The sequence below is a fragment of the Bombus terrestris genome, chromosome 7, assembly GCF_910591885.1.
Source record: "Bombus terrestris chromosome 7, iyBomTerr1.2, whole genome shotgun sequence".
Classification (NCBI taxonomy): Eukaryota; Metazoa; Arthropoda; class Insecta; order Hymenoptera; family Apidae; genus Bombus; species Bombus terrestris.
Window position 1 is genome coordinate 12,202,890 of NC_063275.1, and position 27,563 is coordinate 12,230,452.

General features: G+C 35.7%; 1 protein-coding gene across 6 annotated transcripts; it reads right to left on the reverse strand.

Moving 5' to 3' along the window:
• Positions 1-292: 292 nt before the first annotated feature.
• LOC100651837 (protein SCAI) lies at positions 293-25,119 on the reverse strand. Of its 6 annotated transcripts, none has more exons than XR_007224815.1 (5): positions 24,787-25,118; positions 19,537-20,387; positions 12,760-13,173; positions 8,117-8,443; positions 293-4,927 (listed from the first exon to the last, which is right to left on the reverse strand). XR_007224815.1 is itself a non-coding variant. In XM_048407738.1 (5 exons), exons 1-5 carry the CDS (start codon positions 24,978-24,980, stop codon positions 8,199-8,201), a joined length of 1,476 nt encoding a protein of 491 aa, XP_048263695.1. In that variant the 5' UTR covers positions 24,981-25,118; the 3' UTR covers positions 568-8,198. The 6 variants fall into 6 exon arrangements, 4 of the variants coding, with proteins under 4 accessions (XP_048263694.1, XP_048263695.1, XP_048263693.1 ...); XR_007224814.1 differs by having other exon boundaries at positions 293-5,312; XM_048407738.1 differs by having other exon boundaries at positions 568-8,443; positions 19,537-19,946; positions 20,175-20,387.
• Between the last annotated feature and the right edge of the window lie 2,444 nt (positions 25,120-27,563).

Genomic DNA, 27,563 nt, shown 5'->3' on the forward strand with positions numbered 1-27,563 from the left:
TTGATTTAAATCTGATTTGTTAATGATCTTTTTAAGGGATGGACAATTATAGAGAAATGTTCAAGACATTAATTGTTTGGATATAGTAAAGAATTGGTTGCACATCTCGATAATGTTTAAGTGTTCAAAATTATTTCATAGTCTGTATATATTATAATTCTTTTTTATTTTGTTGTATTTAAATTTAATTTTTATAGATCTTTTAGGAGATTGGAAATTCCAAGGAAATTTCAGGGAATTGTTAAAGATATTACCTGTTTGAATTTAACTGTGAACTTTTAAAGATTAGAAATGAATTCTTATAGGTATGCATTTTTAACTTTTTAGTTTTAGTGTTTCATTTTTCCCGTGGGAAAGGGCGATAACAAAATTACTAACTTCTTAATCCTCTATAACACTATAAAACTTAGAAATCGCATACATATATTTTTTAAACTTTGTCTTCTTTATTTATCATTCAGTTAAAAATCTTAATTAACTATAATATATCTTTCAATAACTGAAAAAAATCCTGGTTATAGAGGATTAAACAACGATCACATGGAAGGTTAATTTAGTTACCGATCGTTCAAAGAGGGGATACTAATACCTTTTTTCTATTTCTTGCCTTCTTGAATCGTCGAACAATTTCTCGAATTATGTCGTAGGGTTCCGTTGCTGTTTTTAACGAAATCACTCAAGAAACTCGCATATCTTACATTTCTTTTTCTTTCCAGAATTATTAAAACGCGCTTTACCCATAATATTTTACAATATATCCTTAAAGTATTCGACAAAGCACTTTCTCGTTACATTTACAATATCCCATTCACATTCTCGTTTTTTCTTAAAAATCATCGAAACGCGGGTTCATCCACTAATCGCATCCATTAAACAACCCGACCTGATGAAACTCAAACAAAACAATTGGTACGAAAGAACACGAGATCCAACAGAACTATTTGGAGCAGTTAACGAATCGAACCAGACGAAGTGGACGAACAAAACGTTTAATCGAACGAAACACCGATCCAAAATCTTTTGTGAAGAATAATCGACGATCACCAGATGTCGATGGCGCGTGAATCAGAGTTATCGAAGCTACACTGCCAGCCATAAATGTTAGGGCACCTATTTATTACAATTATTGGAAAACTCTAACAAATTTTGGTTTACTTGAGGTTTTATATTGTATTATAATTATATGTTATAATTATAATAATTAGGTTAAGGTGTTTTATGCGAATTCATATTTTTCATATTTGAATGCAACTATAAAAATTGTACTTAATTATAAGTAAAAATTTGTTTTACCTTCTAAATGTTACATTGGGAAGATTACATTAGAAATTTGATATATCTTCCCATATTATATACACTCTGTACATTTTTCTACAATAAAATTTTCCATAAATGCATGCAAATCTGCAATCTAGATTATGATAATCATATAATAAAATAATTAAAAAATAGGAAAGACGAAAAGTATCTAATTTGTATTAAATATAAGTAGGTATTTTAATATGTACTTATGACTAGCAGTGTATATTATGACGGATTCATGAAAGAAACGTAGAGGATCGTAGATATTGTGCCGTAATTATGAGAGTCGTCGCGCAGAATGATCGAGCGTGCAAATTTGATGATTATGTCATGACTTGGCACTCGATCATGGAGCCACGTCGTCTTCCTCTCGCGTGTTTCCGTCGATGGGTAAAATAAAGTCGCGAACATTGCGTTCAACATGATTCTCTTGGCTCTTTATACGCTTGGCTGTTTCTACGGATAGTCCTGGCTTCCGGGTGTAAACGTCGATCTTTTAGTATATACTCTTTCAGCCAATTCGTTTAATACTATTTAGTATAGTGTTAGTACAGTTGATCGAAGAATTATGGTGAAATATTATTAATTATGATTTCTTTTTCATGGTGAAATATCATTAATAATGATTAATTTTTTTAATTAAAGAAACATGTAAATATTACAAGAATTATAAAAATTGAAAGATGTTAGTGTTCTGAAATAATGCAGGTAGTTATTCGAGTTAATAGTAAGTCCTGAATATTTTTAGGAGATTTCTGCCGTTTTAGTACACCATAGCATAGGAATGTCAAGTGAGAAAAATATTTATCGTTCCTGTACTATAATTAACAATGATACAGGGGTGTTTTGTAACACGTGGAACCTCGTTCGATGGTGGATGTAGTCGCGAAAACAATGAAAAAAAGTTGGTGTAAACGCGAACCCTGTTTGTCCTTGTACTTAAGTTCTAGCTTTTTTCATATTAAATTATTAATGAGTAGACTGTGGACAGTTATTGCAAATTTGTATCTCTATAAAAAGCAATGAGAAAAGAATACTTTAGACACTTTTGTATATCATGTAGATTCCTTATATTTTTGTATATTTAAACTTAATAGCAAATATTTAATAAATTTAGTAAATTTAAAAAATGCATAAACATTGGGAAACTTTTGACATATAGACAAACTACAGTATTTCGATACATTTCGACATTAATGCAAATTAAACTTAGCGATATATATAGTTAATATTAACGATTAAAGAAATAGATTTTTTTTTCTAATACCAATCACGTAATCCAGTGTAACGGCGCTATAATATGACAACCACAGGCTTGAATTTAGGTTGAAAGTGACTTCCCATATGGTTAAGCAGCTGTACATTATTGATATACAAAAATGACTATGATTCGAGGAAAAGGTTAAACAGGGCACATATTTATGCAAACTTTTCTCATTCCTTCGTGTCCTCTATCTACCATTAAAGCTACATAGTTCCCTATGTTATAAAACATCTTGTATAGAAAGGCAGATTTTTACTTATGAAAGATTCTTACTTATTAATTTATAAAATATCATTTTTACAATATTACAAGAAGACTTTAGAAATCTTCTACTTATGTATTCGCCAATTATATGCAAAAATACTTGTGATACGAATCACCAAATATGCTTTCTCATTCAACTACTATTTTTATAACTCTTTTATATTAATCTTAAATATACTTAAATATACTCTGTTCGTTCATCGAGAATGAATTTTATAATTAAGGAGCCTTGTTGAAAAAGGGTCCAGAAGACAAAATAGTGAATTGATTAAATAACAAAGTGACTAGTTTTTTAAATATTAGTTACGTTTGTGTTTATAATTATATCAAAATATAATGTAAGAAAGTAAAATGTGTTAAACTTTTTTCAATAAATATAACATGTAAGTGTTTCAATATCTATAACTGGAAGTATATGTATTTGACATAAACCTATAGACCCTTTTTATCAAAAAAGTTTCCTCAATTAGTTTTATTTCCCTCAAAAATCCTTCTCTTCGATAATAAAACAAGAGATTGAATATTCTCAAGAACATAATAATATGTAATAACGGCAGTTTATAATGAAATTAACAGTAAGACATAAAAGAGCAAAGAAATAAACTCGGCTATTAAATGGTAGAATTAAATGACACCCAGGAACCAGAGGACTATCATAGAGATTGATAATCGTATGGTCTCTGATATCAAGTATGCATATATGTGATCGGGTACATTGCTCGCTTAATAATGCTGGTCATTATAAACGGTAAATGTAGAATCTTCTGCGTTAATCGTCGTATCCGCGATAATAGGACATGGACGTATTTCGTACGTTCTTCTGGATCTCGCTTTCTTTATTTCTCGTTTCCTTTTCGTTTCTTGCAAAACATAGAGGATAGACAGAGATTTCGTGTGCATGTATATGTGTTATGATACAGTGACCGCGAATCATGTATACACAGTATTCCAGATTTTTCATGCAAAACAATGTTCATAATTTTTATATATTCTATGAATAAGGAATGTTATATAGATCATTTACCGCTTCATTAAAAACGTATAGTAGAAATGTGAAATACTCAAAAAAGAATAATATTTTGGTCTGCAATAGCATACTATTGAGCTTTTAGATATGAATAACTTTAAAGAAGAAAGATATATCAATCAAATAGTAGTACATGTGGTGAACTGATAGAAACAGTTAATTCGTTCATTGAGATGAAATAAAATTAAAATTTTTATTACAACTTTTTAATTTTAAATAACCTATATTTATGGCTTTTTTTTAGTTTTGCTCGTAGAACATTTTTGTTTTGTAGAAAAACTTGGGGCACTCTGTATAGTTTTAAACACAACAATACTCGACAAACGTTCGTCCGAGGAAACTGCTATTACTCTGCTCTCAAGTCGTTGCCCTTCTCCGTCTTCCCTCGTTTTTTTCCTTCTAACTCCATTTTTTATCTTTTCCTCTCGTTTTCTTATAAAGACTAGATTGTACATAGTATTTTCTATATACACACGAACACAAATGAACTTGTTTCGTTTTTCATCTCGATCCTTTATCTTCCTTTTCTTCTTTGTTTACTCTTTTCTTTTCTTTCTCTACAGCTATTTAAAAATGGAAATCATAGTGGCGTAAGTCAAGATTTTGAGGATTTGAATCTAATATGTACTTCAACTTTTAAATGTATCATTTTTTTGGTTTTATACTTAATTAAGTTATATAATTGCAGATTCATATTTTTATAATATAAATACAATTAAGTAGAAATTTGCTTCACATACTATAACAAGTACTTTACATATCCTATGTATTTTTACATATTGCATGCATTCTGTGCTTTCTTATTATTTGAAAAAATATAACTGATTTTTTAGTAAATTATAGCAAACGTACTTACAACCACTATGATTTTTAGTCTTCCATTTGTCCCTTCATCCCGTAAGCTAAATTGTCCGTCATATAGGAGAGAGCAAGTTCAATTCGGCGAATCGTCATCTCGGCGACTCAATGAGAGCCACTCTTTCTCGCGTTCTGGTCGCTCTACTTTTTGCTTATAAATAAACGAGCCTCGCGGTTGGCACTTTGTGACGTCGGCGGGCCACTGTGCAGAGCTGTGAACGGGAAAATCGAAATGAACGGAGGAGGAAGACAACAAGCGTGAAATGGCCAAGATGAAATTGGGCGGTTAAGCAAAAGAAAGAAAGAAAAAATAGGAAAACATGAAAGTAAGAAATATGATAATATTGTAGGAAAATTATATACCGGGCGTTCCACTTGTAATTTCATTGATAATGAAAATATATAAAAACAGTTTTTTGGTGATGATTGCATAGTTTGAGCATGTTTAATAATATCCTATGATGATAAAAAGATCCTTTTAAATATTATCTTCAACGCTGCTATTTTTCTTGTTTAAGATCACTGATATTAACATCCGCTTTTTATTAGTTTAATTTATTGCAATATTGTAGCCAATTTGTGGACAGATTCAACGACCTATAACATTAAAATAGATCTATATAAAAGAAATAAATAATAATTATTTAGTTGTATTCATAGAAATCCGCAGTTTAGAAGCTGCTAATTTCAAATTAATTAGAAGATTAGCAGAAAATTCGATATACATAATTGCAATTAGAAGAAAAATGATACCAAATTTCTGTCTGGTAGCGTACATAATAAAAGAAAAGAAACCTAAAACTTCGCGATAAAATGTTTACAGTTAAATTTGACATGTGTATATATAATTTTCTGCAAATATATTTTACGCATTTTTACTGGTGGATTATTTGCCCTCGGTTTATCCGGAAAAACCGGAAACACCTTGCGCGAGAGGGAATTATATAACAATGGGAGAAACAAACAGGGAAAAACAGGTGGATAGCCATAGAAAGAGACGTTGTCTGCGTGGGTGACGATTACGAGACGAGAACGAATAGAGAGAGAAAGAGAGAGAGAGAGAAAGAAAAGGATGGGAGAAAAAGCGCCGGAAAACCTGTGCTTCGCGGACACATCAGCGAAAATAGAATCGCAAAGTCTCGGACCCGCGTTTCTACAATAAAGTACGCATATATTATGTATGTGTATGCACAGTAGCTCACGAAAAAATTCCGATACTTGTAGAAATCTTTTATGAATCTATTATGTGTGTTATGCAAAACACTTTGACAGCACTCTAATGAGATCCAACTATTATAATCATATTGAAAAATTAAATATAAATCTGAATATGTATATGAAAGTTAAAAGACATTTAGTGCAAATATATATTTCGCAGAGGTCATAAAGGTATTTAATAAACAGTCAATTATTCATTACATTAATAAACCTCAATATACAATGGAACCATCTTTAACGCTTATTACATGTTTGATGGTTATTCATGCTGTATACTAAATTTTTAATATATATATACATATATGATTGCAATGAATATCTTGTAACTTCTATGTACATTTTCAGATTGGTTTCAAATTTTATCAAGATAATTACGTCAATCGTGTCTAGTTACAATGCTAATGAAATTTTGGAATGTTTTATGCATCACGTACTTTTATAAGTATTCAAATACTTTTGTGAGCTACTGCATATGTATATGTATGTACCGTGAGAGGTGTTGGATATAGATTTACTGCGTAATGGCATAATTCGCGGTCCGAATGGTTCTACAGTCCCGGATGATGGAATTAGGACCACTTAAAGCTTTCAAGTTGAATAATGTAGTGGTCAACAATAGGTAAACAAGTGATTTGATCAGATTTCAAATATTTTCAATAGTACTGAAGCCAAATAAACTGTCCGATCATGGAAATACAAATATTCTCCGATGTGACCTAGTAAAAATTAAATAAATTGAATAAGTTGAATAAATCAAATAAATTAAATAAATTAATTTTTACATGTACATAATTATCTACATATATACTTACAATTATTAATAATTTGGACAATCAAAGGCAACTTATTATTTATCCGATATAGCATATGTGAAACTTCTGCGTGTGGTCCTAATTTGATACCCAGAAACCGTAAAATGCATTCACAGTATTCTACATATATTCAAATAACGAAATTCCCTTTATTTCTCTATAAATTGATTAATCACCGTAAATTTCAACATGTTTTCATTTCTTTTCAATCTTCTTCATCTTTCTTCCATTTCTTTTTCTTTTTTAAGAGACAGAGAAGGCTTGGGAGGGTGCGTGGCCTGCGATCCGAATAGATAATCGAAAACCGAGAACCGAACGGAAAACCGTAAAACACGGAAAAACCGAACCGAGTCATTCGACGACACGCTAAAAGCTTCTTAAAATCGTACAAAGCACCAGTGCGTATAAATTCACTCCTCCGTTCGTCTATACATACAACTTGAGAATCACAATATCTCTCTCTTTCATACGTATTATAATTATTTATCTTTCTCGTTCAAATTTTTTTTTGTTTTTTTTTTTTCTTTTTACCATCGACGCAGTGACAGAATATATTATATATTTCATATATATATATATATATATATATATTTGTATGTTCATATATATACATATACATACATATATATATATATACATATATATACATATACATATATATATATACATATAGACTTTTTTCTCTGTTTTGTGTTTCGTTTACTAGTCCGTAGCAAAAAACTGGCAGCGGTGTGTCGCAATTAACATAGAACGAGTCCTTAAAAGGAGAAACACGAAGCCACGAATATAATTTCTTCGCTCGTTCGTTTCATTCTCCTCCTCCTGCTCCTCCACCTTCTTTAACACTTCCTCTTCTGTATCCGCACGTTTCTTCGCGTGCAGAGAAGAGAAAAACGCGTCGTTACCCGGCGTCGTGTGTTTTTTTTTTCAACCTTCCAATCGACAAATACCTATTGACAAGGAGAATCCAGAAGTCATCGAAAGATCATCGACGAACAGACGACGAGAACAACGATGGTAGAACGAAAAGTACGACGCCGGGTTACCCTGAGACGGCGTCGACGATATCCAACACGAGCGGCCAATTAATCCCCGTGATTTATCGAACGACGATACACGTGCACGTGGACTGTACACACGTGATTTCTTCCGTTCTTCACTTATCATTTATCTTTTTCTTCCTTTCCTATACATACACACGTACATATTTTTTGTTTCAACCCCTCCGATTCTCATTTTCTTTCTTATCCTCGTTCTCTTTTCCTTTTCTTTTCTTTTTTTAAATCTTTTTTATTTTTTTTTTTTTTTTTTGTTTAGACGCGGTTTAATGAGGTCTCAGTGTAACGATTTTATTGTTGCAATTGTAGTTACAGTAATTGTAATCGTAGTCGTGGCTGTACGGCGGCAACAGGGATGTGGACTCATGGGGGGCCGGGCAGGAAAGATGCCTGGGTCAGGCGAGTTCGTTGCTGTCCGGGAAATGGTCGCGGCAGTCAAGACAGGCGGCCAGATCGAGCACCAGGTGATGAAGAGTGGGATGCTCGAGGACCTCCGCGTCCGGCAACGGTGGATGGCAACGGGGCCTCTGCTGTCGACCCCTGAACGACCGGTGCAGATTCAACACCACGTCGCAGAACACGTAGCGCACCAGCAACAGTCGTAGGAAATCGTCGCCGAAGAATTGCAACACGCTGGTTTCTGCGTGGACCGATAAAAGCGCTCGGTCAGGTCCAAGGCGGTTTCTCTCGGAGTTCTGGTACGTTTTTCTTTTTCTTTCTTTTTTTTTTTATACATGCGAACATGTATACATATGTACAAATGGTTGTAAAAGTGTCTCCGTGGTTGTGTACGATGGGTGTGCAGTTGGAGTTTCTCCATTTGTTTTTCTTTTTTCTTTACTTTTTTCTTTTTGCTTTTCGCTCTTAGAGAACGTTCGTGGTTTTAGAAATTAAAACGAGGCCCTTTGAGGTTGTTTGGAATTTTTTTAGGAAAATGTTTTAAAGCTTGTGGTGTTCCTTCTTTGTAATTTAGAAAGATGTGGTGAATAACGAATAGCAAAATTGTGAGGGAGTTTGTTGCACGAGAGTAGTAACATTACTGCGTTGAATTTGTTTATCGTTCGAAACAATTAATCCTATCTTTTGAGTTGTGGGAGAAACTCTTTTTTTTTTATCAATGGTAGAACATATTTTCCTCGTCTTCTTATAAGGAAGACACGATGCATTAAGATTAGGTTTTACCTGTTTTACCGAAAATAATTATACATAAGTACCATTTAGTTACGATCGACAAGTACAAGTACGATTGAAAAATGCAATTTTCCGTATAAACAATACTAAGCACGAAAGGATTAAATTAAAAAGTAGATTCCCGCCACACAATTTTACTATCCTGTCTTCCTGCATATTCTAACTTCTTGCCATATTATTATTCAGAATTCTGAAAAAGAAATGGAATAAATGGGAATAAAAGGAAACATAAAATAACATGATTTCAATATTGGAGGAGAGAAGGGAAATACCATAGAAAAGTGAAAGGTTTAAACACCTCCAACTGCACGTTAACGGGCAACCGATTCATGGAGAGACCCTTCCAACACTTTGTACGCTCATTCGTTCGTTTCGTTTCAGAATTTTGACGTTCAAGCAATTCGATCTATGTTCCGATCGGGGACGTCAGTTAGTCGGTAACTTTCATCGTCGAACTCGACCCTTTTGCACTTGATAAATTTTTATGAACTCTCCGTTACGGGCAAATAAACTTTTCCGATTTCTACGAATATTTGCGACAAGTTTATTTCGATCCCAATGCAAAGGAAGTGTTGGTAACTCTTATTCCAGATAGAAAAACTCGGCAGGTACATTTTTTTTAAGGTGTATCTTTCAATCCTCGAAATTCAACATTGTCCAAGTCTTATTCAAGAAAAAACTTCCTTGTTCCTTCATACATATTATCTTCTATTTAAAAAATAGGAAAGAATAGTAACTATAAAGGTAATTATATTCATCTAAACATTTTGCATTTATAACATCAAATATGGAATTTGTATTATAGGAAATAAAAATCACTTATATCTTTGATATTAAACATCTAGTAAATAATTCCTGTCTCCTATCATATAAAATTATATGTATATCAATAGCTTTGGTATTACAAACAGTTTCATTGTGCTAGAATTTCGTTTGTTTATAAGAGAAGAGATTGTATCTTTAAACCAAAATTTTTCAGGTTTAATCTGAAATAGAATAAAGTAATAATCAGACGAATGAAATTAAAAATAATAAAAAGTAGATAAAAGTAAATAAAAAGTACAAGAGTAATAGAAGATAGTAATAGTCGCGTCCAAATAAAATTAAATTAGAAAATTAGATTAATTGTTAAATGGGTTAGTTTACACCTTATCGCTGTCTTTAGTTAAACTGACGAAAATATGCATGACAAGGATAGTTTACTCTGCTCGTAAGACTCGGGATTGTATAGTCCAATCGGGTGGTCGTGATGCTAAAAAGAGAGATTAAGAGTAAGTAGTGGAAAATCTCCTTGATAAGCAGTCAATTGCACCTGCGACTGTTTCGTCAGCGCAGTTACATTACCGTCATTCATTACACCGTCATTACAGCCATTTATTTCGCTATTCGTTCCCATATGTCATAGGATGTAATTAACAAGAATGGGAAGACAATTAAATTATGATAATTGACAATATACAGATAAAGAACATTTTCCTACGAAAATTATATCTTTTTTCTTCCACGCTTTGGCTTGAAAATTTGAAGCACATGACATAAAAGAGAAAGTGATGGGAAAATCTATCCGCTTTTACCATTTACGCGCTTGAGGACGTGCAGTAGCATTGTCATGATCGCTCGGTTGGATTACACTTCGAAATCGATTGAGGACCAATACCACAGATACGTAAATTTCTCTAAAATTATAGAATTTCATAAAATGATAGAATCTGGCTGAAAGAAATAAGGAAAAGTATACCGAATTCCTGAAATTCCCTTTCATAGTCATAACATTAGAAAACAGAAATCGTTGATGTAAACTGATATTAAAACAATTGAAAATGAAACGTTACGTTAGTTTGGTTCTTAATTTGGAGTTCTAAAATTGGTTTTTAATTTGTCAGGAAATCACCTGCTGACGTCCACGATCTAAACAAAAGTTCGACGACGGTTCCAGATTCAAAGATATGGCTGACAAATTTGCATATTACTGTTGCTGCTGTTGTTGCCTGCTACTAGAGAACCTGTTGTTGTTGTAGTTGTTGTTCGAACTTTTGAACGAATTATTGTCAAGTCAGACAGCCAGTTGGCTGTCCCGATCGATTTCGGTGAAACTTTCTAAGGATAAAGTGAATTAAACGTATCTGCACAAAGCTTTACTTAACGACGCGATTATTATAAAAAGAATGAGAGTGAGAGAGTGAGTGAGAGATAGATAGATAGATAGATAGAGAAAGAGAGAGAGAGAGAGAGAGGAGAGCCTGCGACAAAGAAAGCCACTCGTACGTTCAAAACTCGCACACGACATATCGCTGTCGCGAGAGGAACAATGGAGAGCCCCTTTGTAGCCGACCCTAGATCACGCGTCTAGGAGGAAAGATTGCCGGTTCAGCGATAAACACGACCTGGATCTAGGCCAGCTCTGTTTATCGTTCGAACGCAATCGTAAATCCCTTTCGGCGCGTTCTGGCTGCCGGTGAACGAACCGAGACGATTTCGAAGACTGGGATCGAGAATTCTTCTAATGCACTCCTCATTGGCAAAGCCGATTATAATCGTTATTAAGGAATAACCATCGGATTGATCGAGAAGATTGTAGCGTTTTTTAAATATAAATTTCTATCAAATAGATAGATATTTGAGTTCTCAACATTTTAAACTCTAAGCTTTATCATTTTCAAACGTGGCACTTTGAATTTTCAAATGTTCAAATCTGGAAGCTTGTCGATTATTATAGTCACTTAAATTATATTGCTGGATGCTTTATAGTCGTTTGACGAGCGAAACAATGTTGAGAGAAGATGGCGTTGGTTGTGGAGGATAATGCGTTCCGCTGTCACGCCAATTTTATGTGATTAGGCACCTACGCCACGTAGGTCAACGATATCTGGTAAAAGATAAAAATATTATGAAAAATAGCAGGACGCTTATCCCAGAATCGTGGAATTAAATGTCTGAATATCCGCATAAAAGAATTTTTCTTTTTATAATTCCTAACAGACATACGTTGTATTTACTTTTTAAAAGGAGCTTAAAGGAGCTTTTTAAGGAGTTATTCTCAAAAAAGAAGTTTCCTACAAATGGGCCGATACTTACTAGCTGTAACATACTTCTTGGATATGAATTGATATAAGGAGAAATACTATGGTAATTTTTGTAAATGATTTGAATTTGGAAAAGATCCGATGTATGATTGCATATTGTTTGCTAATTGATGATTTTAATAGTTAAAGAAATTTACGTCGGTGGATTTCTTTCCTCTCTGTGAGCTCACACTCCTTTCAACGAAGATCGATCCTTACCCCTTTAGAGGAAAAAAAAGATAGATGATACCAAAATAAATTTATTCGCACGTAAATAATATAACATCCAATTGACCTTTGGACTATTCCACATCTCTTAATTACAAAATGTCCTATTAGAGAGACCTTACAATCTTCAAACCTACATCACAAAATCCTCCACAAAAAACCAAAGAGTGAAATACTATATCAAATTCATTCCCATTATCGTTATTCCAAAAAACATAAATCTATTATACAACCTTTACAATCGTTTAAATATTCTAAGATCCGTCTAATAAATCTCTAAAAGCAATATTCTCATCACCCAGTCCACGGATCGAACGTAGCCAGAGCCAAGAAAGTTTCACCGATATGCCCCATTCCCCGTTCCCCATCCAATTAGAAGAGAAAGAGGGACAGAGATAGATAGACAGAGAAAGAAGCCAGAGCAGAGCTCTTCCAGGCCGTGTCAGGCGACAAAAACAACGTCCTGGATCCTTACCGCATCTGGAGCGCGTGACGAGCTGACAAGCCTCGATGAGGAATCGCTCGATGTAACGCTGGCACCGCTCCCAGTGGTGCACGGCCAGGTTGCCGATGTTGCATATAAGGCAAAACGCGGCTAGGGGGGCGTGGAGAAACAGAGTGAACAGGCTTCCACCGTGTCGAACGTCGCGCAACGTTGACGGCGTGTCTTGGGGCGACATCAGCACCATCAATGGTTGTCCGAAATAACGAGGTATCTGTTGGAACACGAAGCTGTTGTCCGAATCGACGACCACGAACAGCGGTTTCCTTGTGAATGGATAGAGGTCACCCGGGTATAGGCAGTGCGGTTCCTTGCCACCTGTCGGCCTCTTCCCGTGTTCCGGGTCCCTTTTGCTACACGTGGACACGCCACCCAGGTCGTACCCCACTGTAAAATCGGAAGGTTTATCAACATCGTGCAATTCCGGTTTCGTGGAGCGGCGTGATGTCACGTGGAAACGGTACCCTAACTATCGGGCTACGCGCCCTTCCTTGACTTCGTTTTGTGTTTCATGTGGGTTTTGGCTTTTCAGGTTTCGAGTTGCAGAGAATATTTAGGAAATTTGTAGGTAGGAATATGGGGATTTGGTGTTTAAGATTTATAATTAGGGACTAAGGCAGTTGAAATTTTTAAATATAAATGTTGGAATGTTGAGGTGTCAAAGCATTGAAGTTAAAAGATTTGGAAATTGGAAGATTTCAAATTTGAAAATTTATTGCTTCCAAATGTGAAAGTGTAAAAATTTAAAGCCCTGTAATTTAAAAATTTAGGGATTCAAAACTTTCAAATCTAGCAAATTGAAAATTCAAAGTTTCTAGATTTGAAAATCCTGAAAAAGTACAAAGTTTCCAAATTTAGAAGCTTAAAAATTTGAAGCTTGCGAATTTAAAAGTTTGAAAGTTCAAAGCTTCAAAATTTGAAAGTTTAATCACTCAACGCTTCGAAATTTAAAAATTAAAAACTTGTGGGTTAAAAATTTAAAAAGTTCGGAGAATTAAAACATTGAAACCGGAAGTATTATTTTCTAACGTAATCTACCTTTTTAAAACTATAACAAATCTTCCATAAGGACCTGAACGAATACGTTATAAAACCGAAACTTGCGGTTGCTTAGGCCTGTTTTTCGCACTGAGCGTTTCTATAAATAAAACAGCGATCAGTTGCATCGGCTGTTCACGCGCGGCCGGCTTGAAAGAGCGAGCTTCATTTCGGTGAAACAATGAGCAGAGAAGCTTGTCCGACCGTGTCGGTTTTCGAGACTCGCCGCTTGAAATTGGAGCGTTACCAAAATCGTTGCCTGTATCCTTGGAAGATTTATTTGTGTCCGGACTAGATCGTACCACGACATTGTAATTTGTATCACGCTTTTTGGAACGTACCAGTTCTGCTTTTAAATTCTACCTAGTTTCCCGCGCGTCTGACCGTTCCTAGTTTTTTCCACTAAATACCCTATATATGTTCTCTATTCAAATTTAAAAGGTCAAATTTAATTTTTTGTCTAATGCTATAACAGTATGGTGAATGCGTATTTTGAAAGCCGAAATAAAAATAACAAGAATCTATGTTTATACGTATGTTACTATGCTAAATATTCCAAAAAGGTTGATTGTCTTAACATTCTAATCATATTGTTGATTTTTTACAGAGCTTTAAAGATATATCAACCTTTTTTTGAGATAGTTATATCTTTAAATGTAACAGGTTGTTTTCTTTCCATATTAAAATATTTTCTGCTTAACTTTATGTAACATAAAAATCAAAAGAACAAGAAGCTAAATTTGTTATATTGGTCCCTTATGGTCTTCATATTTGATATATTGAGATCAGAATACACATCCACTGTAACCATAGTCTAATGCCGACGTTTATCTGTAAAATCTATCGCAACCGTAAAAGTGAGATTTTTAACGACACCGAAAGCCGAGATTTACTTAAAAGAGGCAAAAGAATTGTCGGTCGAATGTAGCCGACGGGGTTTCTTCGATATCGACGCGTCACCGCGTATTTCGATATTGATTGCAAAGTTAGAATCTACTGGGCCGACAGCTTGGAATCTCTATCGCGGAATGACCTTGACACGGATGCGCTACTCTACTTTCGTTGAAAGACCGTTTTCGCCTTCTCGAGCGGCTTGTAACCTCACCGCGCTCTGAATACCGGCTTCCGAGCGTTCCTTTGGTGGTCAGCATGCTGAATTTTTCAACATCGTCGACCTTCGGTCTTGACTCGAATTTTTTTCTTCTATTCTATCCCTCCTCTTTTCTTTCTTTTTTCTTTCACTTTTCCTTCGTCCTTTTAAAGCTATCTTACGTGTAACATTTAGGCAACATAGAAATGGATGATAAGTGGAAAGTGTTACGTACTTTAAAGAGAACAGCAGGAAGGGAGAAAGAGAGATTGCTCGATGACTGGAGAGGAATTGTGATACAGAATAAAGTAGTCTGTACAAAAGATCCGTTTGGAAATAGGTGGCCAAATTTTACAGCGTGTTTCGGTTCTACTGATGAAAACGGGTCACGTGAAGGTTATGGATTTGCGGACGTTTTCATCTCAAGTTGTAGAGGTACGCATGTTATACTGGAAAATATATCAACGTTACTTTATTTTATATGTATATACCTCTTTGGAAACGAAATTTTTTGAGTATAATAAAAGTTAGAAATATGACTAATAGTAATTTCTGAAGGAAAGTATTTTTATTTACCTTCCTAACCTCATTACGTCTTGTGGCACAATCGTATTTCTTATCATTAAAAACTCTTCAAATTTATGAAAGCTGATAATGAGATATTCAAAATCTTTCAATTCGTCGAGACGGAAGAAAAGTAAAGGTTTAATAATCTAAAGTTTGAACCAAAATATCTGTAATATAACACAAACGTCTATTATACATTATCATATTTAATTTGTATATAAAATCAAACACGATCCTAAAATTTTGCCACCAATTTACCACTTGATACACGCGATAATAAATACCCACACGACAATAAATACTTGTTTACATTTACATGCGGACACTGACAAATACCGAGAACACATAGAAATATAGCTCGCGAAAGTAAATACTTATAGAAACTTTTTATGAATGTATTATGTGTGTTATACGAAACAGTTTGAAAATGAATATATTGTAACAGTAGTTTCTTATTGCTATATCGCGGATTTTTATATAATTATGTGTAATTTTAAAATACCTAATGACATGCAACGTTATGATATGCAACAAAATACAAAAGCATACAAAACATATAAACGTATAAAGATACAGTATTGTTTTTGTGTATAGTACTGTTTATGATATTTAATAGGTAAACCAGATCTCTACTCAGATCATACTCTTTTAATTGTATCCATGAAAATATGAATTATATAAAAATCAGCAGTCTACTGATTGTACTACTGATGAAATTCGGAAATGTTTTATATAACACATACAATATATGTATACATAAAAAATTCCATAGCAAGTACATATTCAGACATTTCCGTGAGCCATTGTACATGTATCACAAAAGACATCGAAAGCATTGCATAACGAATTCTGGTATTAAATATACGAATTACTAATTAAACCAGGACAGAAATGCGATGAATGACGGGCTACTATTCCAGATCGGCCGGAAGATAATAGATCGTCGCGGTTGAACGTCATGGCACGTGGAATATTAGGAAACCATCTAAACGACCTGGATTTTCTATTTAGTTAATTCAACATGCACCGCGATGAAGGGTCATGGTCGTGTGTATCTCGCAAGCCGACTCTCAAGATGTCTTCTTTCGATCCGTATAAAAGTTTCATGAGGATGCCCACTAATTAAAGACGAAAAAGAAGAAGACGCTAGCGTGTGTTCTTTCAAGTTCCTTCGAGTCGCGGACACCTTGTACTGATCTTTTCGCGAATCCAATTAAAGGCGTTGATTTCTGAAGGGGAAAGGAACGCTGCATTGTGAAACTGGGGAATTTTCTTTGTGGTACAATGTGGTGCTAACATGTTAATGAGAAGAGGTTATTTTTAGGCGTGTAATTGAATTGTTCTCAACAAATTGGTTGGATATGAATAATTTTTGTTGCTATTAGATAATAGAAATTCGTAGAATTACTAGTAGTTTTAGTTTTTGTATTAGGGGTATGTGAGTTTCATCTGCAAATTTAAACAGAACTTTTTACCTTCTGTAATGTATAATGCATTTAATTAATACATGAAAGTATAAATATTTATACCTTTTCAAAATGTATGTTTGATTTATGAATTTCATAGATATCATTTGAATCTGTATACGGAAGTGTGATATTTAAATATTGATTTTTTATGCTGTGAAATTTTCAACTATTATTATATAGTAGTATAGTATATATAATACTTCATCTAAGCTAGTGTAGCACTGTCTACAGTTAAATAATTTTTTCTGCAGTTCTTGGTATCTTCTATATGTATCTATGATTATATATATAAGCTTCTGACTCTATAAGCCTGATTTAAAGCTGTAAGTAATATAGCCTAAACAAAATACATCCTAACATAAATGTCTTAATAATTAGATTTCCTGCTCTTTGTACTTCCTATAAAAAACTGAATCCATTCAAAAACTATCCACTATATATATGTAAGTTATTCTTTAACCCTTTATAACCAAAACTTAATTTGCTTGTGAAATAAAAATATGACAGATTATTATAGTTATTCGTATTAATCTAAAATCTAAGAATTAATTATTATTATAAAAAAATCATGAAGTAGAAATAAAATAAAGTAGAGTTTAAAAAATAGATATATGTAACTTCCATAGTGTTATACAGGGTTAATATTGCTTTACCTTAATCTCAACTCAGTTTCCAACAACTTATTTAATTTTGAAAAAAACATTATATAAGCATACCATTTCCTTCCAAATATAATAGCTGCAAACCTCCATCTTCTAAATTCGGAAAAAAGCAAAGGCCAGAATAAATTTAACTACCGCAACTGATTGTCATCATCAGTTCCGATGAAATGCAGAAACACTTTCCGGTCTTTCCTACTCGACTATACATAATCCAAATACTACTAACGAAAAGAGCGTTCTTTTCAGTAACTAAATCAACGGTGAGTGCGGCTCGTGTGCCGTATGCTCACTGGAAGCCCTTGAACGAATCGGAGAAAGGTGATAGTCCGATTCGATGATCCAATTAGTGGCATGCGTTTAAAAGTAGATCTACGTGCGGTGGTGTAGGCATCGTGTAACATTGTTGCGACACGGCTTATCTGTAAACTGCGGATTTTTATACATTTATAGGAAATTTGGAAGTGAAAAATTGCACAAAATACACATGATACAAGAATTATATAAAATATTCAAAGTATAGTGCATAATACTGATAGATAAAACAATTTCCTGATCGAATATCTCCTTTCTTAATTATATTCTCAAAAATATTTATGAAAAAAAGTCTATTCTGAGTTTCCATCTTTTAAGTTATGATCACAAAAATTTGAATCTGTATAAACATCCACGGTTTACTAGTATACATATATATTTAATTGAGCGTGCTTGATTAAATGTATTTAACTGCTGTAACAAAGGAAGCAGCTTCATTTTTTAGTAATTTAATTAAAGCAACAAATATCTCATTAAATTCGATTATATCTTTGCTAAATTAACTCTTTCCAGTTAAAACATTAATATACGGAAAAATGGCTTCTACATATTTTATAATATCTCAGAAATGTGATTTCAACCCTATCTTCTCTAGATTTTAGTTACGTGGTTTTATTTACCTCTCTAGACTCAATTCGTTGAACAGAATACGAATATTTTGTATGATAGACATGGAAAAATCCTTTCTTCGTCGTTCAAGGATCGTCAGGAGAGTTAGACGTATCGATAGGACACGGAAGACCCGCTCTACACGACCGGTCGAATTACCGGCCGAGGAAACTGACCGAAAATGCCGACACGCGTTCGCATTCGGCTTCGTCAAGCGCATGATTCGTTTTAGCCTTGCATCAACGACTGCCCTCTACCGTGATAAGTAATTTTCGGCCGATCAACGGAATCGACCGGAGGCCAACCGCCTTTTTAAAACGGAAACTATTTTCGTTGACAAGAGGCGAACATGCTTTGATCGATCAACTGGTTATTAGTTCGCGCAAACTGTTTCGACTTGGAGATTTTGAGGTCGTGGAGGTAGTTGAATTGTCGAATGAGAAGTTTTACAAATTTACTAAGATACGGTATTGGATTTAGGAAAGAAAGCTATGTAAAACTTGATTTGGAAATGTTGGCTTTAGGATTAGTGTGAGAATGTACAAATGTATAAAATATTGGATTTGTGTTGCATATGATACTTATCAATACACGGATGTGGTTGTAGTACTCTCAAATTAGGATAGACACGTGTCTGTCGGTGACAATATATTTCAAGGAATCGTCAAAAATATTTAGCCCAATGATAATTTGCTTTTGTACATTTTATGAAACAACTCTAATCGACAAAGCTAATAAAACTTCATAGCTATTAAGGTTAACTATACAATAGAAATATTGCAACCACGGAAAACGCTCTTCCTTATTTTCCTTCCCAAGAAAAACCCATTAACATCAACTATCTATCAAACTTCCTCCAACTCTCCAATCTGCTCTACTCCTACATCGGCTGCCTACATCTATTCCATATCTCTTCCCTGACAGCAAAACGTAAAAACGGCTCAGCCAAGGCTCTAAGATACTCGCGGAAGCGTGATCGGTCGCGATCAAAGGCAACACTCACTTTCTTCCGGATGCTTGACGGTGGAGAAGCAGCCGTCGGCGGACAAGTAGAGCAACAGCGCTCCGTTCGCGGGCAGCTCTTTGAAGCCGCTCGCGAGGAATACCTGTACCTGGCTGTAGGTGGGCTTGTACAACAGGTACTTGTGTGGATTGTCTCGCCTCGGGGCACCGTTCTCGGCACCAGGATACGCGCCAGGCCTGAATGGCATCCTTCCTGCCGGCGACGCATCGTGCAGGTGATTAGGGTCGTCCCTTGGCTCCCTCTCCAGCGTTTGTAGCATCCTGAACATGTCCATCGACAATTCACTGAACTTCACCTGGTCGGCGCAATTGCCAACGATCAGGATCTCCTGCAGGGATAGGCACATGGGTGGCGTACGTTCGACTGGCGGCGAGGTCTGGGGCCCCAACCTGTGGGTCAGTATAACCGGGTTCGAGTCCAACTGCACCACTCCGACGGCCGTCTCGGCCTTCACGAACGCCTTGATCTCATCGAGGACTAAATTCCACTCGAGTTGATCGTCCGGTTCGTAGGTGCTGGTGTAATCAACGATTTGGACGTCCAACTCTTGGACCAATTCACGGACGAGCTTCATACGATTCAACAGCAGGCAGACGACGATGAAACGGGCGTAGTACCTGAGCTTCTTCACCATCAGGTCGCTCCTATCCTCCTTGGCGGCACGGCTGTAGTAAGCGCGGCCGCGAATCGCCGCATAGAACGAGTAGGCCTCGTGAAGGTACGAAGTCTCACTGGTGCGAAGGTAGTAATGGTAGTAGAGCTGGCCGATCTTGCTCGCGATTTCACCGATCTGCCACCTCTTCAGGCCGTACTTCGTGTCCAGTATCGTCCTGCAAGAAGCGGGCGCGCGTGGGTTCACGCGCGCCTTTTATGGTTACTGGTAGGCGCTTTGGTAGGAGTGTTGATTGATATATTGAGTTAATAAGTACATAAAAATAAGAATATAAGAATATATATGAAAGATAGAAACAAAAGGCACTAGATATAAGAAAAGAAGTATAATTTTATACTTTTATGTCTTTTTATTTCTGGATCTTCTATTAAGTAACTGTTGCTTGAAATAAGTACTGCTCAAATATTAAGTATTAAGAGATTTATAATCTTGTTGTGCCAATTATAAAAAACGTACTAGTCTTTTTTTGTTTGTACGTATTTTCAGTTTTGAAGGTAAGATAATAAAGGAAGAGAGGCACGTTAACGTTTCTATGGAGAACACTGTATAAAATTCTATATTATACTTAAAACTTTCCCCAGCTAGGCTACAAAAATACAATGCTTCCAACCCCATCCATTAAACAATCACCACTAAAAAATCCTCACAAAATCTAACAATACTTTCTTTCACGAGAAATCACACCTCCCTAGACTAAGATCAAAGAAATGCTAGTAACAAAGTCTCAATACCTAACCTTTCGCGACAAAAAAGGGGCAAGGAAACTACAACACAATAAAAAAACTAAACAGACGAAACAAGGAAAGAAAAAGAAAGGTAAAAAAGAGAAACAGGGGAACATAATACAAGCGCAGATACCAGCGATACTTTTGAAACTGATGGCCGTATGTTCGAGAAACTTTTCCCTATTGTTTTGACGTGTGGAACCGATCCTGAAAGAGCGTCCCCGATATTTATTAACAGTCGACACGGCACGATCGCGTGTCTACCTATCTATACCTGCAGCCACGTGTTACGTATGCACGTATATCATACGTGTGTGTATATAGGAGATGTACCGTAGCGGTTGGGTGTCGCATGTCTGCACGAACGCGAGCGGTGTGAATAGCCGGATAGACAATTGACTCTTTGTCGAGTCGCACCATCAGCCAACCGGCCCATGTTGATGACACTTTACGATCAAAAAGGAAAGGTACAAAGGGCTGAAGATTACCGGGCATCCAGTGCAACAGAATCGAAAGGGTAAATAAAGACGTGTGTGTAACGTGGTCCAAGTGGTCCAACGAAGCAAACTCACCCAAGTGAATCGGTCTAGGGTTAGCTTCGACTGTTACTTAGTAAAAGAGGTTATGGGTAGAAACTATGGTGAGTTTATGAATGAAATGATGATTGGAAAGGAATGGAATAATGTGATTGGTCTATAATATGTAATTTATGATGCTTTATATATATGAACAGTTCAGAGAAAAAGTGGTTCAAGCAATTTGTAATTAAAAAAGTTTCGCTAGAGAGAAACAATTAAACTTAATTTTAATTCTTCAGACTTTCAATATTTTACACCTAACGCAGTGAATAATTAATTCTGATTTAAAGGTTACATGTAAACTAAACAGATTATAGAATACTATGATTACGGCAGCAAACATTTGCACGATCGTTATATCATCCCCATGGTCCACGGGGAGTACGATGGAAACCACGTGACACAGATCCTCGTAACGATCGTAATGTTTCTTCTATTGCAATTTATGGACAACAAGAAACGGAAGAAGAAATTGGAAACGCTTGTACCCTTTAGTTACTGCGTGTGCTATGATAGTTGTTTGTTAAATTATTTTTTTAATTAAATTAAATTATTTTTTTCAAATAATAAATACTTTTTGACTCGTTTTTTTAGAAAACATATTGTAAAGGAGACAAACATTGTCGCCTTATATCTGTATTTTATACTGACCCTAAATATATAAATAAATAAATAAATAAATAATCAATTTCAGAATTAAAAAATTCTGTAAACTCTACGTTCAAGGTTTATTTTATGTATTCATTCAATTTGTGTCAAGTGACGAATAATCGTAGAACGGTTTAGTTTCCTTTGAAATAGTATTTCCCTTATCGTTCACCGTAAATTATATTCAATAATCTTTATTAAAATATTATTATCGGTGACATTTACTGACCTTTCTTGACTTATTCCCCAATGAAAGATCATCAGAATCGACGTTGAACTATTTTAACATTTACGTAAGTCTCAGATTCATACTTTCAATGGCCTTCACGGTGCATTTTACTTATAAAAAGTTACGTGAATAATTTATGACGTTGAACACGAAATTTTAACAATATTTGCAATAATTAAATATTGAAGAATTAGGACCTGTTAATTTCAATCATGCAATAATAATAATAATACTAATAACCGATAAATTACCATATTTTTACTAATCTAATATAACTAATAATTACTATGAAATAAGAAATACGTAGTTATTGGAATAAGTATATTAAATCATATAGAAGATTGAACATAGATGGATGCATCGCGTAGCGATGGCCACGAGAATCCAAGTCACGTGCTTTTTATCGTACAAGAACTCTTCGGAGAAATCACGTAAAGATCATGCAAATTCTGAATCGTATTACGAGAAAAAATCATGTAATATGATCTATAAAGATATCTGAAACGCAATTGAACAGAGCCTAGTAATTTTAAAGATGAAAATATAATTTCTTAATGCATAATCACTATAAACTATTATATGATGTAGAAATCTTCATCGCAAATGGAAGAATTTCAAAGATATAAATAATAACTCCATTTTGTAATACAAGATCTACCAAAGGCATTGAAATTTTCAGTTAATTAAATAATAAAATATATTAAAGAAGCTCTATCTTTTTTAAGATTTGAGCTATCAAGGACATTGGAATCTTACAATTAATTAAACAATAAAATAATTGACAATATGCTTTACAATTAATTAAAACATACAAGATTTATTGGGATAGAAAACTATTAAATATAGTTATATGTATATATCTATCTATTTTCATGTGCAGTTTCTATGTTAACTGATGTATCTTTTAATTCTCAGCAAAAGGTATTGAAACACTCGAGCCCGAAGCGATCGTTTTAAAGGATATTTCAAGTTTCATTCTGCAAAATTCAGCGTATAAAAGGAAGATGTACAAAGGAAACGTGAAAGCAGACTAAATTGAAATTAACGTATCTTTTAAACACACATATAATTCTCTCACACAAATATATCCATTTTGTAAAACGTCATTTAATTTCATGTTTCCTTCGTACATATATATATATATATATATATCCTTATCTTTCATACTCTGAATTTTATAAAATTAAATCACACGTATTATATCATACGTACAATATGCTATATAAAATCTGCTACAAGAACTATAAAAGTCTAATATAATATGCTCGACGTTTCTTCGTATCTCCAATCCTTATTCCAAACGATAGAAATATCTGGGTTGTGGATTTTCAAAATTCAAAAGTATATATCATAAAGTGTACGTAATATGCAAAATACATAAAATATCCAAAGTCCAATACTCGTTATAATATATAAAGAGTGAAACAAATTTTTGGTTAGATCCTATTCTTCCAGTTGCAGTGTCAGATCTACCTAATAAAGTATAAAGATATCTATAATGCTAGCATTGTTACTAGACTACGAATGTTTATGTACTTAAGGGGAATTTAATGCAAAAATGCAAGGAATGCGCAAAGTCCTAAAAGAGCATAAAATATTTAAAGCTTAAATTTCATTTCTTAAACTAAAACTTTAACAAAAGCGTTTGTACAAAGAGTCGCAGTCCAGTTATACTAAATTGAAACTGATAAAATTAGGAAAATGACAATCGATGAAACCCGTAAGATTATTCTGTCCTTGTAGATGTACGAAGAGTAACGTGTAACCCACTAAAAGCACCGACATCTCGTAGGAAAATCGCGATGAAGGTCTGAGTAAGCGGCAGAGATACACGATAACTATATACGCACACGCGTGACCGTGTTCACTCGCGCGCACGATTCTCCATTCACGTTCACGTCACATGGTGGGTCGAGCGCGTAAAAGGACCGTGCCGTGGTCCTTCGTGAACGGGCGCAACCGATCCCCGTTTTACTCCCCTGTTGGCTATTACGTACGTCTTCCACGTACGTGTAAATACACGCGTGTCCTTTTCGCGCGAGGCGGGCTCCCGCGGCCCGTCAGGCCCTTCCGGAGGAGATAGAGAAAACACCAAGAGAACACAGCTCTGTTTCAGCGTTATCCTGACAGAGTCGCGGATCGTGTCGAAGGACCTCGTGGCGTGGAGGACGTCGTACGCGTGTGATCGATGGCTTCAGCCACGCCAGCGGCCACCCTCGTCCGACGATGACTCACCGTGTGGCCTCCGTGTGGTATATACGCGACACAATGTTGCATGATGCTTTCCATTTTTCTTATCTTTTCTTTCATCATTATCTATTTCTTTATCTTGCTGTTTTTATTCCTCTTCTTCCTTTTTTTTCAAGTTTCACTCACCTGTGCTGCTGTTGAAACTTCCACAGCTTCGTGTAGATGTCAAAGGTGCGCCCGAAGTAACCCTGCCACTGCTTGTGCCCGTACTGTGGTAAATCCCGTAGCCCGTTGAACAGCTGCTTGCTTTTCTCGAGCAGGTGGCAGAACTCGAGGACGACTTTTCGCTCGTGGTCGTCCATGCCAGCCATCATGACCATCTTTTCGGTGAATCGAGATCGCGGCCACTGGCTGGACGGCCCTTCAGACGACGGTCGCGGTGGCCCCGCGTGATGGCGCCTGGCGATTCCGCCACCCTCTCTTCCTGCACTCTGGACACGGACGCCGCGACCAACGCGCCGACCCAATCAATACTTGCCCACCCCGCATCAGGGGGCGCACCGTCCGTGTCGTACCACGCCACCGAGCACCACGCCACGAGCCACCCCGCACGCGTCGCAACGTCGACCTGAGACATCTATCTGCTCCGCCGATAGACTCGCTGTTGGACCTCGTTTGGAATATGGGAGCGATCGATAGATTTATTTCGGAGGGTAACTATCATGGATCTGGTGAGCTTCATGGTAAATTGTTTCGTTGGTAGGTTATCAGGCGTTGACTCGTCGGAGTGATCTTGCGAGTGGTAGAGAATGTAGGTTGAACAGGATGTCGCCACTGATGTTCCGTGGTCGAAGATCAAACAGCAGAGTTTCGCTTGAAACGGGATTTGGAAGAATTTTGAGGAACATCAAAGAGGTCATCAATATAGAACTAATCCTTTGAACGTTACTGGAATAATCAATATTGGTTAGAGAAAAGTGTTTAATTTTTTTATGACTTAAATTGATTGTGTTTGGAGTAAGTAAAATAGGCGTAATATGAAAATATATATATTACGTTTATATTCCTTATCTGTAGAATCTACCTTTTTTATTGTTCCTTTCATTAGTGGCCCATCCAAATCTTTCAATAATTTATTTGTCACCCGTTTCGCCTGTTTTCTCATTTTCAAATCATTCCATGCCCGCTATTTTCAGTGTAATTTTTATAGCTTCAACTTGCACTATATGCCGTGTAGATCTGAGTAAATTGATTGTTTGAATCTGTTGGAATATTTATCTTAAAATATATCATTCGCTGATAAACTAGTATATGTGCAACCATATAAAACCAAGAAGAATATTCAGAACGTGTGTTTTTGGTACTTTTGGTTACTAATTTAGTTACTACTACTAATAATAATATTAATAAAGAAAAGATTTATAATAATAATAAATAATATTACCTTTAATGACCTGAACACCAAGTATTTGTTCTTCATCACTCTTTTCACGTCTTCATCTTCAAATCTTCACCCCACTATTATTTCCAAAATCATTTCACTTCTTCAACCATTTTTCAATTATCCCCTTCGATAAATTGCATGAAGGTTCTTTAAAAGCGATTAAATTTTCGCAGTTTGAAAAGATGGGGAGAGTCGCGAATCTGAAGTGAACTAAGGGGGTGGCGCTCGACACTTTCGTTGTCGTGGCTCGTTACGGCTGCAGAAACGGTGGGAGTTTTGCCGCCCTGGTAGTCGGCTGCCGCCGTCGGCGGAGATTAATTAACTAGATAACGGTCGGTGGCTGCGAGGGAACGTTGGAAAAGGAGGTTCGACGAGAGGGAGTGGAAGACCGAGACGGGAAATGCTCGTGGGGGTGCGTGGCCACGGTGTAGAAATCCCATGGCTACCAATGGCCTCAAGACGCCTCGTAATGGAGAGTCGTTTCTGAAGATTTTGGAATGTGATGATTTTCCATAATATTTGCTCATAATTAATTTAGACATTGTGAATATTGTAATACATATATAATTTAAATGCTTCTATTAATTATCTGGAATATACATCTTGTTAAATCTGACCTAATCCACTCTATCTATATTAAACATTATACTAACACTATAGCCCATTGTGTATATTTTTCTGTACCTAACTAATTATAAACATATACAATACGCTTCATTTTTCTAACAAAAAGGTAAACGATTCTATAATGCAGTATGTGATATATTACATACTTTCAATCACGTTCCAAACAATAATACAAACAGATTAAAGTATACCAAAACATCAATCCTAACTGATACTTCTAGTGTTATATCGTAAAATATAATCGATGTATACACATGTAAGTATCCTTGGTTTGTTCGTAACAATACAGAGAAACCGATAGGGAAAAGGGGAGGAGGTAGAATTGCACGGGCATCGGTAGCCATGACGGGGGTTTCAGAGTCGGACGGTGGACTTGGCGTATATCGACTGTGTCGCCTCATCTACAAGTCAATCAGGCTCGCGTGCCAGCGACTCGTGAAGGCGGTTCGGTACACGTAAGTAAGTGGCCGACCGGCCAGCCGGTGCAATACATATACCTGCGGCCGCTGTCCAATACGAGCGTCGACACGGCCACCTTTATGCTGGGTATGCAAGTATAATGCGCCGCTGCATATATGAATGCTTATGGTAATCCGCGCGGCACCAGCCTCGTTTCGACGTTGGCCCGGATGCCTGCTAGATAGAGCACGGCCCCTGTCTATTGTTATCGGTCGTTCTCTACGTGCACCCGACGCCGCTTTTCCTATATCCATAGGGTTTGACAGCCAATCCTTGATTCTTATGTTTCCTATAGATATAGATTTTGTGTTAGTTTTGGAAGAGAGAATATTCGAAAAGCGTTGAATTATTGATTTTTTGAAGGAGACGATGCATTTTATTAATTGTAGGGACTGTTTATTAATTGTAGGGACCTTAACTTTAAACCTAACCT